Here is a 20,652-nt window from a genome sequence, read left to right as displayed (position 1 = left end):
ACATATAAAACTCTTGGAGGAAAATATAGGCAGAACACTCCATGACATAAATCACAGAAAGATCCTTTTTGACCCCCCTCTTAGAGAAATGGAAATAAAAACAAAAATGAACAAATTAGACCTAATGAAACTCCTTTTGTACAGCAAAGGAAACCATAAAGAAGAAGACAACCCTCAAAATGGGAGAAAATATTTGCAAATGAAGCAAGTGAAAAAGAATTAATCTCCAAAATTTACAAGCAGCTCATGCAGCTCAATATCAAAAAAACAAACAACCCAATCCCAAAATGGGCAGAAGATCTACGTAGACATTTATCCAAGGAAGGTATACAGATTGCCAACAAACACATGAAAGAATGCTTAACATCACTAATCATTAGAGAAATGTAAATCAAAACTACAATGAGGGATCACCTCACACCAGTCAAAATGGCCATCATTTTAAAATCTACAAACAACAAATGCTGGAGAGGGTGTGGAGCAAAGGGAACCCTCTTGCACTGTTGGTGGGAATGTAAATTGATACAGCTACTATGAAGAACTGTATGGAGGTTCCTTAAAAAACTAAAACTAGAACTACCATACAACCCAGCAATCCCACTACTGGTCATATACCCCAAGAAAACCATCATTCAAAAAGAGTCATGTACCACAATGTTCATTGCAGCTCTATTTACAATAGCCAGGACATAGAAGCAACCTAAGTGTCCACTGCCAGATGAATGGATAAAGAAGATGTGGCAATATATACAATGGAATATTACTCAGCCATAAAAAGAAACAAAATTGAGTTATTTGTAGTGAGGTGGATGAGCCTAGAGTCTGTCATACAGAGTGAAGCAAGTCAGAAAGATAAAAAAAAAATGCCATATGCTAACACATATATATGGAATCTAAAAAAAAAATGGTTATGAAGAACCTAGGGGTAGGACAGGAATAAAGACACAGAAATAAATAATGGACTTGAGGACACGGGGAAAGGCAAGGATAAGCTGGGATGAAGTGAGAGAGTGGCATAGACTTATATACACTAACAAATGTGAAATAGATAGCTAGTGGGAAGCAGCCGCATAGCACAGGGAGATCAGCTCAGTGCTTTGTGACCACCTAGAGGGGTGGAATAGGGAGGGTGGGAGAGAGATGCAAGAGGGAAGAGATATGGGGATATAGGTAAATGTACAGCTGACTTACTATGTTATAAAGCAGAAACTAACACACCATTGTAAAGCAATTATACTCCAATCAAGATGTTAAAAAAAAAACTATATACATGGAAAGTAAGATTGAAAAGCTATTTTCACTCTGTTTAATTAAATCACTGCCTTTAGCCACTCTTCCATAGACAGCTAAAAAGGGACTATTAAAAGTGACAATTGTTGTCCAGTATCTGTCACAAAATAATTTGTGTACCATTCAGAGTGACAACAATGTTCATGAGATATGATTTTACATATATTTTTGCAAAATATTAAAATTATGCTATGTTAAATCCTTGGAATTTTATCATCTAAAAGTTTAAGCAATGCTTACTGGAATGTGAAAGTAAATATATGGTATAATGAAAAGGATTGAATGCTGTTTATTCTTGCTAACCATTGTAATGAATAAAATTAATTTATATATCAGTACACTCATCACAACAGCTAGAGAGCAGATATGCAACAAGTGACTTCTCTTTGGAAGTTTCAACCTTTGTTATGTTAGCACTAGAGCAATGTGGAGGGTCTGGTCTTTGTTGGATGTCAGGAGACAGTAATACCAGCAGCATTTATGCACCAATGGTGTGCATACATCTGCAAATGCCAACCTCTGTCTTTAGAGTGGACATGATGGCATCATTTTTATTTAAAAGGAACAGGATATCTTGAGGGTCCTCCATATCTTGCTCATGCTTAATAACAGACTTGAAAGATTGCCATATTTTCACAGGGGGGCTTATATTGAACTTTTGGAGTCTCCATTGCCGGTTTGAAGTAACTTCACTGAATGTTCCATGGAGTCAGGATGCAAGTCTGGAAAGTTCAGCCTTGAGTCCCAAACACTTAGCAGGGGCTCCAATACAAAGTTTTGAATAATTGAATTAGTGAACTGATGTGTTTCCAAATGAGATATATGAATGACAAAGCATTCCAGATAAACAGAACACCTGTGAAGAACACTGGTGTCACTGGTATATGAAACTCTGCTGCAAGAAGATATGCGAAAAGACAGTTGGAGACCCTCCAAAGAGCTGTCTCTTCCATGTGCTTTATGGACCGGCAGCTGTAAGAAGTAAACAGTTGTCAGATGTTTGCAATTGGCCACCTGCTCTTCTCACTCTGCAAACTTTCCTTGAATTCCTTTGTTCACTTTTATGGTTTTATCTGCTATTTTTATATTTAATATTCCCAAACATATTTTTTATTCATATCATTACTTTGAGCCACAGACTCCCTAATATAAATCTGCCCGCTGTACATATCTAGCCAGAGAATTATTCCCACAAGAGTATTGAGCAGAGTTCTCTCCTGTAATAACCTAAATGGGAAAAGAGTTTGAAAAAGAATAGATACACATATATGCATAACTGAATCACTTTGCTGTACACCTGAGACTAACACAACATTGTTAATCAATTATACTCCAATATAAAACAAAAATTAAAAAATAGAGTTCAAATCTACATGTCCAAAATGGAAGTTTGCATGTTACTATTTGTATCAGACTCTCAGAGGCACCACTTTAGATCTTCTGAGGCTCACCACTTCTAGAGACTTGGGTCAGTCTGTCCAGCCTTAGGTGCTGCTCAGCAGGGTACCCCTTCCTCCCCTGGAGGACCGTCCTGAGAGGCGGTCATTTATGTGGCCTCTAGGAGAGACCAGTGAGACTGAACCCTCAATCCCATTTATTGTGGGGCAGTCTCTGGCTTGAGAGCACTTCCTCTTTCAAGCTCTATGTCACTCTCCTCTTTTCTCTCTTCCAACCCCTGGGGTTACAGGGCACAGAAGGAGCCCAGGCTGACACACCATCAACAACTGCATCTCCTCTGGTGATACTTGCTGATGCCCTCTACTGTACCCTGATACTTCAGCAAAACCTTAGGAGTCATTCTTGCCTTCTTTTCTTCTTAATCTGCTTGACACCATATCTATATCTAGCTGTTGTTCCTTCTAAATAAAAGATGTGTCCATCCCTCTCTATTTCTGCCAACACTGACTTGTGTCAGGCACTTACTTTTCCTTAGATTATTGACATAGCTTCCTACCTGGTCTTCCTAAGTCTAGTCTCATATCTTGAATTTTAGGCTCCAAACAACATACACGGATCCAGCTGATACACCTAAAAGCAGGTCTGAACTTGCCACCCACAGTTCCAAACCCTCCACCTACCAAACCTTCATCATCTCATTAGAGCTTACATTTTGAAGCTGGTCTCTCATGACTTTCTGTCTCAAATTTTTCCTGCAGAACCACAAAACAAGCCATTAAAAAATGCCTGTCTCTTTATCTAGAATATGTTCCCCTCTTCTTCTGCTAAACTCTCACTTCAGAAGCAAGATCAAGCATGCTTTCCTTCATAAATCATACCCATCCTTTCCCAAGCTGGGATAGATGCCTTTCTTCCATGCAACATAAAATTCCTTATGCATTTATATATTCATCAGGAGAATGACTCTTGGTTTCATTTTGTTGTATCCCAGTGCCCTTATGGAATATGATATTCACCCACAACAGGGATGCCCTTGGTATGGGAAGCCTCTACCTTTCCCCAACATTTGAAAGATGTTTTAGGCTCTGAAGGAGGGAGACCAGGTAAAGTGTCTGATTCTGAGATGCCTGCTCTGACTGGATTTGGGTATTTTCCCATCCTTCCACCCCTTTCTCCTGAAAATGCACCAGACTATGCTTCCCAAGGGGCAGAAGGGACCTGTTTTGTACATCTTTATATCTCAATACCTAGTAAAGAACCCAACCATCAGTTAAAAGGTCAATACATATTTACAGAATAGATGAATGAATATTACAGGGGTAAAGCTCAGGCACATCTGTGGTCAGACCCAGCTAGGACCAAATAGTATTCTTAGAAACTTGACCCAGAAACTTGATTTTATATAGTCTCATAATAAGCACACAAGATTTTCTGAGGTTACCAGTTATGTGGGCAGCCACATTGCTAGAGTTTGCAAAAAAGGGACCTGATCGTGGTAATCAGAGAGTTTCTTGAAAGGCCTGAAGGGACTGTCCACCACACCCGGCAGCAACTGCTGCAGCTGAGTACCTTCTCTGGAATTAAGGGCCAGTGCAGTCTCTCTGACTGGGACTCAGCCCAGCTGTGGTGACTCTGTGCTACTAAGCCACATCTTGTACCTACACTAAATGACTTTCCCTGTGTCTGCTGATGTCTTTCCATCAATCACAGCCACTCTCATGGCACCAAGGAAGTATTTATATAGTAATCATCACTTTTATGATAATTGTCTGTCAATGCTTCCTCCCACTAAAATGATGTGACTTCCTTAATGACAGGACCTCTTTCTATATTTATCTCAATATCCACAGCATAGCAGGAGTTAAAAACATTGTAAAATCAAGGAAACTGTTTGTAGGATGGAGGGATGGTAAGACAGAGCTGGAGGGATACACTGGAACCAGATGAGCAAGGATGCCCGAGGCTAAGCAGAAACACTCTGGAACTTTGGTGGATTAAAGATTTAGCAGCCTATCTTAGTTTGTATAATCTTCACTGCTGTAACCAAGTAACCATGAACTTTCAGTGGTCTAACAACCATTCATTTTTCTTGCTTAGGGGTCTAATGCTAGTCTTCCGATTCAACGGGATTAGGGGGCAAGATTTCTCCAGACACTGACTCAGGACATTCGGATACTTCCATCCTGTGACTCCCCATTAGCTAGTGACTTGGAGGCTTCTGCATCCAGCCAGAAGGTGAGGGGAGAGAGAAAGTGAAGAAAAAGCTGGCCTCCTTCGTATGCTTTAGTCAATAAGTGACATAATTCATTTCTCTTCCAATTCTATTGATGAGAATGAGTTCTGGGGCACCACCTATATAAGCTACAGGCAAACTTTTTCTGTAAAGAGGTAGATAGTAAATGTTTTAAGCTGTTTTTAAGGCCATACATCTCTGTCATGCCTACTCAGCTTTATGGTTATAGCCTGAAAGCAGCCATAGATAATATGTAAATGATTGGGCGTGGCTCTGTTCCAGTACAACTTTATTTATGGGCACTGAAATTTGAATTTTATTTAATTTATAAGGGACACAGAACATTATTTAAAGTTTTTTTCCAACTAGTTAAAACTGTAAAAAGCCTTCTTTGTTCTTGGGCCTTGTGAGGACAGGTAGGTGGTGGGTGAACTTAGCCTGTGGCTGCAGTTTGCTGAACTTGGACCCAGAGGCAAGGTGCTTGGAAAAGGTCATCTCTCTCTCAGCATCTCTCTCTCATCTCTCCGAGCTGGCTGACAGCTAGTGAGGTTCCCTTAGTCTGTGCCTCTGGCTACTTAACTGTCCATACATGACCCTTTCTTCCATATAGCCCCTTCCCAGTCTCATCCAGCTACTACATCCAGCTAAAAGTCAAGTGTTTCTGGGTGATGTCCAGTCCTTCCCATTAGATCTGGCAGTGGCTCCTTACAGACTCAAAAACAATCCCCACTCTTAATTTGAACAGATGCAGCAAGGAGAGGATAATGGCACTGGAAGTCCCCTCAGAAGGCGAGGGGTGGGAATGCACAGAGATGATGTAAAACAGGAAGTTATCCCCGGTGACACCTCTGCCTCAGCCCTGTAGAGAGTTATTTCTTCCATTAGACTTATTCCCTGTCCATGGTACCTGGACTGCCTCCCTGGTCATGTCTGAACTGGGCTCTGGGCAGTATGTGTCCCTTAGTGAAGGCAGGTCTTTCACACAATGTCTCATGCTGATAAAACTTTGGGTGCCCTAGAGACATTTTATATTTTCAGGGTGTTTTTGGATCCAGGTTTGTGGTTTCTTGGCTGTATACTTCCATTAAAATTGAAAAAGCACTGCTCTATTTGTATCTGGCCTGGTCTGTGTTAGTAACAACCTGTAATGTTCTTTCCTTGTCTAATTCTCAAGCTGGTTTTAGTTTTTTGTTTTCTTCTCCTCTTATATCTTTATCTCTCAACTTAATGACAGCTACCTTGAGGTCATCTGAACAGCATGCTTGAAGGAGGTAGAGGATCCTCTGAATTGATCTTTGCTGCATGGCTTAGTTCTTATATGTTGCTGATAGATCTTAATAAGACTGCGTTGCTGTCAGCATTATATATTCTTAATTCTGTTTTTGGGGAGTGGTTACAGAAATAGTCAGCTTTCTAAACTCTAGAAGCTTCAATCATATGTTAGATCCTTAAAGTTCTCTTCATCTAGTAAATGACAATAAATGCACTTCCTGAACATCACAGGCCAGAGATCAGACACTTTACTTCAGTTCACATCCCTGGAGGAGAACTTGCTCCATAATCCCACTCAGATGCAAGAAGGGGAGTGGGTAGGTTGTGGAGAGAATTGAACAAATGTGTTCTTGGCTGTGCAACTATTTCTGTGGGGCAGTTCTCTATTATGGAGGGGGTGAACGAACTGTTTTGTTGCAAAGCCGGTAGAGAATTTAACTGAAAGTAATGAGTAATTCTGAAAGTAATGGTAAGCACTTGGAAGACTGCCATCAATTAATAACAAAAGTAGAAATTGAAAATATGTCCAAAGTGTAGTGCAGTGTATAGAAGCTCAAGGGCCCTGAGGTATATGACATTCACAGGCTCATCATTGTTTTGAACATAGGAGATAGTTTTTGCAGAGCCATTATTAATCATGAACACTACCATGGGTACTATTATTCATAATAATAAAACATGTTATATATTATCAGGCCCTCAAATAATACCATTTGAATAAAGGTTCCTATCAATTTTTACCAGATATAATTATATTTGTATAAGTAAAATCTATTTATATCCATTTCATTGCAAAACTAAAAATAGCTTCTTTTTCTTGAATGTTTCATTTCCTAAGTATTAAAATAGACTTTAAAATATAAATATTGATATCTTTCAATTGTCAAGGAAAGCATGCAATGCACAGAGATTTGAATGAAACAGGAATAGAACATTGGGAAGTTTCTACAATGCAGAGAAATGAAAATATATTCAGTTAAAAAACCTTATGCAAAGTGAAAAAGTTAAATTCGAATAGAAATGAACCCAATTTATAGTTTAACAAAAACCTAAAAATTTCTTGTTTGTATTCTGCTCTTAAGTGTCTTTGCATCTATTTCTTCTCATTTATTTTAGTATATTATTTTGTACTGGGAAAATAGTTAAAAAAATAAAGTTAGCATGTTTGAACTTCTCATGGAAATCATTATTCTTCTTAGATGACTATTCTCCTAGTTGATTGGAAATGTGGTCAAATAAACATATGTGAAGATGGCTAATCATAAGAGTTACCAAAATGGAAGCCCTTCCCATGTCCAGGCAATGTGCTAAGTGCATTGCTTCTATAAAATGTCATTCAGTCCTCATGTCAACCATTATTATTGTCCTTATTTACAGGTAAGGAAACTGAAATACAGAGGTTAAGTAATTTTGCCAAGGTTATTTTTATAGGAAGCAGTAGAGCTGAACTTTGAAATTTGGTATATCTGACATTACCTCTTTTGCCACAGAAATACACCAACTTGAGTCAAACCCACTTTTCATAAAACCATCTAGTTAACTATCAATTAAAAGGTTCTCTAGTCTCCACCTGTGTAACTCAGCAGAGGCAATCCTCTGGAGTTGCAGCATATTAACCATGTTTTGTGATCAAATCTGTGTAATAAGAAAAAAAATATTTTTACTTACTTTTAGGGAAAGAATTGCTTTTATTTGTGAAATATGACAGAACATTTAATTCCGAAAATACAGACCTGAGACATAGTGCAGAAGTAAAAAAAAAAAAAAAAAAAAAATGACATAATGAAAGTTAATTGCTCTTCTTACTATGATAGGAAAATTTTAAATTGAGTTTCTAGAGTGTGAGGGTTGAAGGATTCCTAGAATAATAAGATGAGGACATATTCTAGGGAGGGCACACAACTTAGAATAAGGTTGGGACTGAGGTCCAGAGCAGATCTTAAGAAATACCTGAGGTGGGAATGGTCAAGGGATTTCTAAAACCAAAGCTGGATAATATTCAATGTTTCATATTTTTGCCTTGTTATGCTGTTCTCTGAAATATTCGACCCCTTTTTCTTAACCTCCACCATCCTAATTTCGTGTTAGCTTTTCTTTGGAAAAATCTAGGAAAAAGGATAACGTTGAGTTTTAATATGAGGAGGAACAAAGGAGAAACAACAATTACAATGAAAACAATAGCTAATAATGATAAGTGCCTTCTAGGTATTTGACACTATTCTAAGAAGTTTTCTAAAATGTATATTTAATCATGCATCTCTTACAGCAACACTGTGTGGCCAGCATTCTTGACACCATCACCACATAAAAATGAAGGAAGCACTAAGTCACACAGATAATATGGTGCAAAACCATCTAAGGCATGGTTCTAGAGTCACTGTTCTCACCTTCCCACTTGATTGCTCTGAGATTTAGAATCAGAGTGCAAGTGATATCAGGGTGTCACTTCACTTGAGGAATGTAAGTAAAGAGAGTGTGACAAAAGCTATGCTTTTAAACGTAAGCACCCTAGTGATCATGGGGAGAACAGAATTTACACATGCATGGGGATCAAGCCATTTTTAGATACATTAAAGGAAATTATGATTTCACAATGGTCACTCCATTCCTGATATTTGAGGAATTGCAAGAAATATAAATATTTACACAAATATGCAATTAAGTACCTTAGATTGTAATAAAGCCTAGATTGTTAAAAGACTTTAATTATGCACTTACTAGCTCTATTCTAATGTATCTTTAGACACAATTGCATGTCTAGTCATTGGATAACTCATGTGTCTATTCTTTTTTCCCATATGTACTCTTAAAAATCCTCTACTTATACAGATTAAAGCTACCTTGCCATTCTCGAATCAAAAGAATCCTGAAATATGTGATCAAATCCATTACAGAATTCTAGAGGATAAATCATTTAAACATATTGTGAAGGAAACTGAATATATCAGATATATCACAACGTATAAGAAATAATAAGAATTTCAGTTATAGATATAAGAACTATGCATTTTCTAAATTTTATTTATTATTAAGACCACTGGGATTATCTAGTTTGGATTTGGAGAATCCAGAAATTAAAGAACACATTTCTAAACATATATATGTATCTTTTTATTCCCAAATTCCCATATATTTACAAAATTAAAAACAAGAACAAACAAAAAATCTTTGATATATGGGAGTGAGTCTAGATATCTGAGAAAATACAAATATTTTCCAAGTATGTAGTAGATCATCTCTGTACTTTCTCTGTAGAACTGTAGAATTTGATTAAAATACAGCTAAAGCATTTTCCATAGTATGACTTTATGAAGCAAAGCTTTCACTGTAACCTTAAATGATTTTAAATCTTAAATGATTAAAATACTTGATATAGTTGATATCACCTTTAAAAAATTTTAATATATAGTCCATATAAATCTACATATTTAATATAAATTTCAATAAATGGTGTTGGGAACCTGGATGTCTACATGCAAAAGGATGAAATTGAACCATTATCTTACACCATAAACAAAAACCAACTTAAAATGGATTAAAGAATTAACCGTAAGACCTGAAACTGTAAAACTCCTAGAAGGGTTTTACATAAGGAAAAACTCCTTAACATTGGCCCTTGGAAGTGATATTTTGGATATGATACCAAAAACTCAAGCAACAAAAACAGCAATAAACAAAAGGAACTACATTTAAAAAAAAATGCTTCTGCAAAGCAAGGGAAACAATTAACAAAAGGAAAAGACAACGTATATTGGGAGAAAATATGTGTAAATCATATAACTGATAAAGGGTTAATATCTTAAATATATAAGAAACTCATACAACTCAATAGCAAAAAAGGCAAATAATCTGATTTAAAAAATGGGCAAAGGACCTAAGTAGATATTTTTCCAAAGAAGATACACAAATGATCAACAAGCATGTGGAACCTTGCTCAACATCACTACTCATAAGGAAATGCAAATCAAATCCACAATGAGATACCACCTCACACCTGTTAGGGAGCTTATTACCACAAAAATAAAAGATGACAAGCTTGGAGGAGGATTTGAAGAAATAGGAGACCTGTATACTGTTGGTGGGATTGTAATTGGCACAGCCATTATGGAAAATAATATGGAGATTCCTCAAAATACTAAAAATAGAATTACTATATGATCTGGCAATCCCTTTCCTGGGCATATACCTAAAGGAAATGAAATGAGTACCTCAAAGAGATATTTGCACCCCAATGCTCATTGAAGTAATAACCAATATATGGAAACAACCTGATGTCTGTCACCTAGGAACAAACATACCTAAGGAGGCAAAAGAGCTGTACTCCAAAAGCTACAAGATGCTGATGAAAGAAATTGAAGATGACACAGATGGAAAGATATACTGTATTCTTGGATTGGAAGAATCAATATTGTCAAAAAGACCATATTACCCAAGACAGTATACAGATTCAATGCAGTCCCTATCTTATTACCAATGGCATTTTTCACAAACTAGAACAAAAAAAAAATGTAAAATCTGTATGGAAACACAAAAGACCCCAAATAAATAAAACAATCCTGAGAAAGAAGAATGGAGCTAGAGGAGTCAGGCTCCCTGACTTCAGACTATACTACAAAGCTACAGGAATCAAAACAGTATGGTGCTGGCACAAAAACGGAAATACAGATCAATGGAACAGGATAGAAAGCCCAGAAATAAAGCCACGCACTTATGGTCAATTTCTATAACAAAGAGGTAAGGCTATACGATGGAGAAAAAGCCTCTTCAATAAGTGATGCTGGGAAAACTGGACAGCTACATGTAAAAAAATGATATTAGAAAATTCTCTAACACCATAAACAAAACAAAATAAACAAAAATAACTTGAAACAAAATAAACTCAAAGTAGATCTGAGTGAAGTAAGTCAGACACAGAAAAACAAATATCATATGATATTGCTTATATGTGGAATCTAAAAAAGGGTAGGAATGAACTTATTTACAAAACAGATGTAGAAAAAAAATTTATGCCTACCAGGGGAAGGAATAAATTGGGAGATTGGGATTGACATATACACAATACTATATATAAAACATAACTAATAAGAATCTGCCGTATAGCACAGGGAACTCTGTTCAATACTTTGTATGGCCTATATGGGAAAGAATCTAAAAAAAGAGTGGATATATGTATATGTAAATCTGATTCACTTTGCTGTACACCTGAAACTAACACAACATTGTAAATCAAATATATTCCAGAAAAAAAGATTAAAAAAAAATCTAAGTGTAAGACTGGATACTTTAAAACTCCTAGAGGAAAATACAGGCAGAACACACTTTGACATGAGTTACAGCAATATGTTTTTGAATTTTTTAAATTAGGAGTTTGGGATTAACATATACACACTACTATATATAAAATAGGTAAATAACAAGGACCTATTGTATAGCATGGGGACCTATATTCAATATCTTTTAATAACCTATAATGGAAAAGAATTTGAAAAAGGTTTTATATATATATATATATATAATTATATATTACAATATGTACATGTAACTGAATCACTTTGCTGTATACCTGAAACTAACACAACACTGTAAATTGACTGTATTTCAATAAAAAATGGTTAAAACATAAGCTATTCTCAGAAAGAAAAATATTACATGACCTCACTTATATGTGAAATCTAAAGAAGTCAAATACACAGAAGTAGAGCATGGAACAGTGGTTACTAGGGGTAGGTAAGTGTCAGAAGTGGGGAGATGTTGGCTAAAGGGTACAAAGCTGCAGTTATATAGGATGAATCAGTCTAGAGATTTAATGTACAAAATGGTGTTGATTGTTAATAATACTGTAGATTTTAGGTGCTTCCTTTGAAACTTATTATTTTTATTTTATTTTTTTATTATTTTTTGTTTATTTGTTTTGTTTTTTGCGGTATGCATTCCGCTCACTGTGGTGGCCTCTCCCGTTGCGGAGCACAGGCTCTGGACGTGCAGGCTCAGTGGCCATGGCTCATGGGCCCAGCCGCTCTGCGGCATGTGGGATCCTCCCAGACCGGAGCACGAACCCATGTCCCCTGCTTCGGCAGGCGGACTCTCAACCACTGCGCCACCAGGGAAGTCCTATTATTTTTATTTTAATGAGAATATATATTTAAAGTGTACCTATGATGATTTAATAAACATATATGTAGTAAAATGTTTATTATAGTTAAGCTAACTAACATATCCATCTCCTCACATAGTTACCACATTTTTTACGGTGAGGGCACCTGAAATTTACTGCAAATTTTCAGTGTTCAGTTCAGTATTATTAACTGTATTCATCTGTTATTAAACTTCGTGGTAGATATCAAAATTCTCCTATACTATTGTCCTCATGATGGGAATCAGCAACTCATGGCATGGTTCGTCTACCCGAAACCATTACACTCAGCTGGCTGTCATGAAAGGTAGGCAAGTCAGGGTAGACACATTCAAAACAGAGTTCCTACACCTGTGATAGATTCAACTTCATGTGGCAAGCTCTCATCTCTTCAGTCCCAAATGTACAAATGTACATTGAATACTAAACCACAATTTCAACTCTTCTCCATCATCTGGTCTTTACTTGTAAATGATAATCACATCTCTAGGAAACCAAGAGTGCATCAATCTCATATTAGCACATTGTGGTGAGACAAGTATCAGACTGGTTAAAAAATTGGAGAAAATGGTAACTTATATTATTTCATTTTAGATCTTATTTTATTCTGTTTTTGAAGGTAATAAATGATCAACGTTTGGATTCCTATTTCTGAGTAATCAAATTTTTCTTTTAGATTTTATTTTGAAGGTTCATACTGTCTACTTAAAAATGATGGTGGAGGGTTTTTCTAAAAAATAAATGAAATTTTATATATTACTTAGGATGTTAAAACTCTATGCCTTAATCTTCTATTAATAAAACATTTAAATCAAATATTTATTTAATAGTAGGGCATTTAGATTGGCACCACAAATTTATAAGAGCACGCTATGTATTATATAACTTACTCCTTTTTGAAAAGCCAATAATATTCATTTTAATGATACTAGTGACCTGTTGAGATGATCTGTAAACAAACAGTTAAAAAGTAGAAAATGATCTCTTGTGCTTTCGGCCTTTTGTTTCTGAATGATTGCCTTTGTCTTGAATACTTCTTACCATTATCATAACATACTCCTTCAGAAATAGTAATTATTTAAAAGACAGTACAAATAAAAGTTAATCCAGACTACTTAATAATATATGGAGACATTTGAGAATGCATAATAAAGGGTAAGATGGTTGTTTTGATATAATGCAGCTTTAAAAGTGCACAAAAATGGTATGCTGCCATAGTTATCTTTTTTTTTTCACTCAATATGTTATAAGATCTATCCATATTGAAACATATAGGTGAATTTCATTATTTTCAGCTGGCTTGTATTTCATCATGTTTACCATCCTTTTAAACATCCATTTCCCTGCTTTTGAATGTTTTACTATTTCTAATAAGGCTCATCAGAGTGTCGCTGTATCACATCAGGGTGCCTCTCTAGGGGAGAAAACTGGAGGAGGAATAACTGATTTAGCTGTTCTTGACATCTTACTACATTGGTACCTGATCCCTGATCCTGAATGGAAGATCAAACCCAGATAAGACATAAGCCAGTACATGGTAAAATGTTCCTGCCTGAGGTATACACTATGTAGTTATTAAGAACACAGGTGAAGTAAATATAGGTGCCTATTAAAATAGGCAGGAAATAGGGGCGTCCATGGTGGTGCAGTGGTTAAGAATCTGTCTGCCAATGCAGGGGACATGGGTTCGAGTCCTGGTTCGGGAAGATCCCACATGCGCCGGAGCAACTAAGCCCGTGTGCCACAACTACTGAGCCTGCGCTCCAGAGCCCACGTTCCACAAGAGAAGCCGTGGCAATGAAAAGCCTGTGCACCACAACCAAGAGTAACCCCTGCTGTCCCGCAACTAGAGAAAAGCCTGCTTGCAACTAGAGAAAAGCCTGCTTGCAGCTAGAGAAAAGCCTTCTTGCAGAACCCAACGCAGCCAAAAATAAAATAAAATTAAAAAATAAAATAATAAATTTTAAAAAAGACAAAGCAATTTCTTCCATGTTTTAAAAAAACAGACAGGAAATAATATAACAATCTAAAAGTGAAAGGATTTGTTATATAAATAAATATAATTGTCAATTCTATCACTGGAAAAAACCTTGGTAGAAAAATTCAAGCAAACAAAAAAACAAATAACAACAACAAAATAAACAAAACCCCAAATACCATAATAGGTGAATTGATTTTCTTGTCAGTCCTATGCTGAAATTTCTAGTTATTGCTGGATTTTCTTATATCACCAGTATAAAGTTGATTGCTAAGAAAGAGATGAGGAACTAGAACATACTATTCTAAAATTTTAAGTCTTTTGGTCAATTAAAAAATGCATCGAGCAAGAGAGCCACAAATTGTGGGGATATTCACTTTATGTGTGTAAAACAGGAACTAGTATTAATTTTGGTTTTGGCTTCTCAATAGCAGCATCTCAGTGCTATAATTAATATCAGATGCTAAGACTACAGTCTCTGTAAGAAAATTCTGAATCACCCGGAATCCTCTACTGTAGAAACAGCCATCTGTAGAGAAGTCTTGTTGAAATAATCAGATAAACAGAGTGCCATCAAGCATTTTAAAGGAAAGCAGCATTTCTCATGGGAGACCCTATGGAGTCTGGGAGGTCACAGTAATTTTTCATATGGCCTGCGAGGTTAACATATTTTTAATAATGATACTGAGATGTTTTTTGACTTTTTCACTGTGTTTACATTTGCAGTGGTGATCCAAGAACAATGGTGGAGAAAACTGCTGATGACTAAAAATAGTAGTACCAAGTTACACTAACGGGTATAGTGTTCTCTACTAACAGTTTAAAAATCCAAATTTCACATGAGTGTACTTGAGGCAGTGGCAAAATTATTATTTTTTAAAATTATAATTTATAAGTATATGCCTTTTTACTAATGCGTGTGAAGCAAAGGGGAGTATGCATAAAGTATACTTCTCTGCATGCTGAAGTGTGAAGGTTGCCTCCAGAAGAAGCAATTTGTGATTATTTGATGTGTGAGAGCAACTAGCTGCTTCTTTTCATGGCAGACGATTTTACTTGAAAGAGCTAGTACTCAAACTATGGTTACGCAATCTTAGGTATTAGGTAGACATTTTCTCAAAAACAAAATGAGACTGTCACTTCAAGGAAAACAACTAACAGTATTCGTTGCCAATGATAACAATTGAGTTTTAAGGCAAATATTAGAATTTTGGAAAAATCTAAAATGCACCCTTTTGCGCTTGACAGCTTTACAATACTTAAAGACACTCTGGTGAGATTGGAGGGGATATTCACAGATAAGATTTTTCAATATTTTATATTGATATGTGTTGACATTTAGGTTACCTGAATAACTGAAGGAACCAATATTTTTCTGGACATAGTACAAAAGTGTGCATGGGTAGAAGATTCATTCAAAATGCAAGATAAAACAATGGATTTTCATTTACAGAATATGAAAAGTTCACTGATTGGATTTTACATTTCACATTGCAACTAATGTTTAACAGTCTATGACTTACCAAGTTTTGGTGTAATATCAAACATGAGTATTCCCAGTTGCTTGAAAAGGTTACTTAAGTATCACTATTATTTCCAAGTGCATATCTATGTGAAGACTGAATTTCTTCAACTACTTCAACAGAACAGTCACTGGACAGACTGAATGCAGAAACATATATCAAAATCCAGTATCTTCATTAAGCTAGACATTAAAGATATTTGCAGAAAATGTGAAACCACCAATCTTTTCATTATTTTTATTTGTTGATTTGGTAAGTGTATTTATTTTTCATAAAAATATATTGAGGTTATTTATGTAACAAATTTATCTTTTCATTTTGTGCGTTAAATAATAAACTTATTTTAAACTCTTCTGTTTTCATTTCTAGTATGGTAAATACTGATAAATAATTCCACGTAAAAAAGCTCTTTGCAGTCAAAATAATTTTTAAGAGCACAAAGACCAAAATGTTTGAGAATCACTTGGTACAGTGAATCTAAAAGCAATTTCATAATAAAAATTTTTTGAAGAAATAATCATAGTAGGATCACAAAATATTTTAAACAGCACATCTTTGAGCATCTACTATTCCTGGCCCTGGGGAAACAGGAGTGGAAGAGGCCTGTAGAGTCCATGCCTGGAAGGAGCTCAGGTCATAGTAAGGGAGCCATCAAGGAAACTTATGAGCAAATAAAAACTACATTAAAATAGTGGCATCTCTTATAAAGAATAAAAAACAAATTATGGAAATAAAGAGTGACTAGGAGATATGCATGGAAGCTCACTTCATTTTGGGAGGTCTAGGAAGGCTTCTATGATGGGATCATAGATGTTGAGAAGCAGCCAGACTAGTGAAGAAGGGCTTGGGGAGATGATGAATGGGCTTCTGGAGATAGGACTAGAGGACAACTTTCTGGAAATGGTGGAAAGCTTGGCAAAGAAGACCAGTCTCACTGAACTTTAAACATAGAAGAAAGTCCAATTTTATCTTCTGTATAATTATGAGGGAAAGGTTACTTTTCTGATTTCTCTGATTTTCCTCAGAGAAGACTGAAGAATTAGAAAAATTTGAACTTTACTCAGTGTCATACAGCCAATAATTTAGAGAATTAGGCTTTGAAAACTCTTTTACAAACCAATCCAATATAATAGCTCTCTTAAGAGAAGTGGTCTTAAATAAAATAAAGTGGTGGTAGTAGTTGATGACAGGGACAGTGTAAATGTCCAGAGAAATTTAATAGTCTCCACTTGCTTTAACTCTGAACACAAGTAAAGTGCCTTTTATATGTTCACAGCTGTGTTGGATATCGTAGAGAGGGATAATTTCACTTCATATTTGTTAAAGAACCAATATCGCAAAATGGAGGTCAAACGACCGAATGGCATTGAATGTAAACAGAATAGGTCCTCTAGAGAAGAGAACAAGAAAAGGCAAGGTTAAGAACTGCCGTGCAGATAGCTGAGATCACCCAATTTTTGGTTTTGTTTTATACTCATTTCTTTTTAACATCTTTATTAGAGTATAATTGCTTTACAATGGTGTGTCAGTTTCTGCTTTATAACAAAGTGAATCACTTATACATATATGTATGTCCCCATATCTCTTCCCTCTTGCATCTCCCTCCCTCCCACCCTCCCTATCCCACCCCTCTAGGTGGTCACAAAGCACTGAGCTGATCTTCCTATGCTATGCGGCTTTTATACTCATTCTTAAAACAAAAGTTAAATGTGCCCTACTTTCACAAAATTAAAAAAGTAGTTTGCTTATCAAATTGCTAAATTAACAGATTATTATATAAATTATAGAAAGATTCTATCATTTTCAATGAATTTGCTGCCTAGTGACTGCCCTTAATTCATTTAACTATAAGTTAACAGATCATAGTATTTCACACAGAGGTAGAGAGCAAAGAATTTCAGAGTTAAATATTAGGAAATACTACTAACTGCAAACCAATTAAAAATGGAGATAGACTTTCAACATAAATTAGGAATAAATGGTAAAATATAAGGACTTACTGGTGTTGGATTTATATTAAAATTTCTAGAACCTATTCAGTGTGAATTTGTAAGATATTAGGTTTTCATTTGATTAAAAACAAATCAAGCAAACAAAAAAGCACCCTGTATACCACGGCATCATAGGTGTCACATAAATATTTAAATGTATTAGCTAAAGAGGAAACAGTGAGGAATGAATTATCCTTTTACTTTCTGAAGTATTTCCTTAATTTTTGAATACACACAATTTCCCCCTACCCATGAAGGAAACATTTGGCTATATTCAAATATGTAATGTTCTTATAGCCTTCTGTTTTTATTTTTCTTAAAGCACTCTTCATTTTTATATGTTAATTTAAGTATTTCATCAATATCTCCTCTACTACACTATAAACTCCTTAAGGACAGTCACTGTGTGACTGTTTATTCACCTTAGACCATAGTGAATAGTAGAATTTCAATATTTCAAAAAATTTTAGTAGAATATATCAGTGTGTTTCTTCTGTTGACAAACAGGCTTTTATGCTGTCCTGCTCCACCACCCTCTGCCCCACAGGTAAAGATTTCTGTATCCAGAAGCAGATTGTCTGAAAGGAATGTCACCAATAATGAAAATTTAAGCACAATGACAACTTTTTGAGAGTAATATTTTAGAATTAAACACTACCCTAAACAATACATCACATACCTGACTGTCAGTGTGCTTATATTTGAAATGCTCTGAGAGATGATATTTTCTGATCATATTTAACTGATCATCTGTTGGTACATATGCTGAATCTTATACAGCACAAAGCAGAAACTCATTATAAATAAATGGTCCAACTTAATTGGGATGTAGCTTTAAAATGCTATAGTCTGTAAGGAAAGTAACATAAAATGTAAAAGTGAAAGAGAAAGCAAAATGAAGAAAACATATTCTAGCCCTGATTAGATTATTTTTAATGGATATGTTACTTTTGGAGTGGTTATTTGAACAAGTAATTGAAAAATCATTAGTAGTGTCTTACCTGCAACTGTCAATGTGAATTTTTTTCACTGCCTTGGATGGGATGAAAGATCCCCAGTTATTGATTTCTATAACTTCTATGCAGCCAGTAAAATTCTCAACTGGTCCGGAAATCTGACAGGGAGGAAGAGAAGGAGGGAGAGAGAGGAAGAGAAGAAGAGAGAGAAAGAGAGAGAGGGTAATTTATATTATTTCTACAATGTATTATTCTTGCTGCAAACTAATCAGAGAGTACAATCAGATTGGGGGTCTGATTTGATTTATTCAATATATTGGTAGAAATTAATACAACTCTTTGATAAATATTATTCTAAAAATTAGTAGGAAAGATTACCACTTTAGTCAAAAATTACTTGGAATCTGTATCTTATTATGGTATGAATTACACAAAGTCACTCATATGAATAAAGAAAACATTTTTATTACTTATTGGAACATAGGAGAAAAGCTGATACACTCATCTTATCCATCAAGAAGTTACACTCTTCCATCTTTTGCCTCTGTTCCATGTACTTTTTCTTTTGACATTAGTTACCTTATCCCATCCACAGCTATGGAACATCAAGAAAAAATTCTCTTTCCAGGGGCAAAGGAAACACAGAATAAGCTACAAATATTTGTCACATCCTGTAGCCTTGATGCATTCTGCATGCCTTTTGTATTCAGTTGTATTGTTTATTCTTTTTAGGAATAACTTGTGTAAAAATAGATATCCAGAAAGATTGCTAAAGAGCAAAAAGAGAAAATGATCTTGGAAAGCATTCATTTTGATGAACAAATATAACCTCTTAAAAAGACATGACTTCTCATTGTATTCACTGTGAATATGCAGTATGACACCAGTAATTATATGTCTATATAAATTTACATTATGTTAAAAAAAGAAATTAGAAAAACTAAAAGGATTCAATAGTTAGAAATGAGTATTTATTTCAGGTTCTATCTTCTGTTTCTCAATATTATTAAAAATTCAAGCTAAGGTGGAGCAAATCATGACCAGGGCAATCATTGAATTTAGACACTGAAAAATAAGTTGTCCACCTTGATTTCTGAATTACTAATATATACTATTCACATTCTCAAGACTTGGCTTCTCATTGAGTGTAACATCAGAAAGAAAGAAAAAGAAAGAAAACAAGAAATCAAGAAAGAAAGAAAGAAAAAGATAGATGGGAGGAAGAAAGGGAGGATGGAAAGAAAGACAGAAAGAAAAAAGAAAAGAAAGAAGGGAAGAAAAAGAAAGCAAGCTTTTGCCTTGTATAAACATTTTTTTGGTGAATGAATTTTATTTCATCTTTTAACTTGAGTCTTAGTTTTAAAACTCTTAAACATTTTCTTCTTCTTTCTGATGTAGGCTCAAATATACTGCAAATCCTCTCAGCAAGTAACACTCTGTCAAGTGTCAAAATTGACTGAATTAGAAAACAAAATAGTATTTCAAAAAGAAGTCAGCTGATAACAAGGAAAATAGAAACATTTGGCTCTTACGTACTGCAGAAGGGAAAATATTCATTTGTAATTGTTAGCTTAAAGTTTTATGGACCTCATGAATGGTTTTGTTTTCCAAATTTAATTTTTTATTTTTATCATAATATATTTTAACACCTTTATTGGAGTGTAATTGCTTTACAGTGGTGTATTAGTTTCTGCTTTATAACAAAGTGAACCAGCTATACTTATACATATATCCTCATATCCCCTCCCTCTTGCTTCTCCCTCCTACCCTCCCTATCCCATCCATCTAGGGGGTCACAAAGCACCAAGCTGATCTCCCAGTGCTATGCGGCTGTTTCCCACTAGCTATCTATTTTACATTTGGTAGTATATATAAGTA

At 35.3% G+C, this 20,652-nt stretch overlaps 1 protein-coding gene across 1 annotated transcript in view; it reads right to left on the bottom strand.

The window, feature by feature from the left end:
- The window catches only part of EYS (eyes shut homolog), a 1,671,360-nt gene that overhangs the window by 565,131 nt on the left and 1,085,577 nt on the right, over positions 1-20,652 (bottom strand). Inside the window, exon 28 of the mRNA XM_060167756.1 lies at positions 18,820-18,932. Coding sequence (XP_060023739.1) covers positions 18,820-18,932 — 113 coding nt within the window. The remainder of the gene's footprint in view (positions 1-18,819; positions 18,933-20,652) is intronic.

This window comes from Lagenorhynchus albirostris, chromosome 12, assembly GCF_949774975.1.
Source record: "Lagenorhynchus albirostris chromosome 12, mLagAlb1.1, whole genome shotgun sequence".
NCBI lineage: Eukaryota > Metazoa > Chordata > Mammalia > Artiodactyla > Delphinidae > Lagenorhynchus > Lagenorhynchus albirostris.
This window is presented reverse-complemented; position numbering and strand designations above follow the sequence as displayed.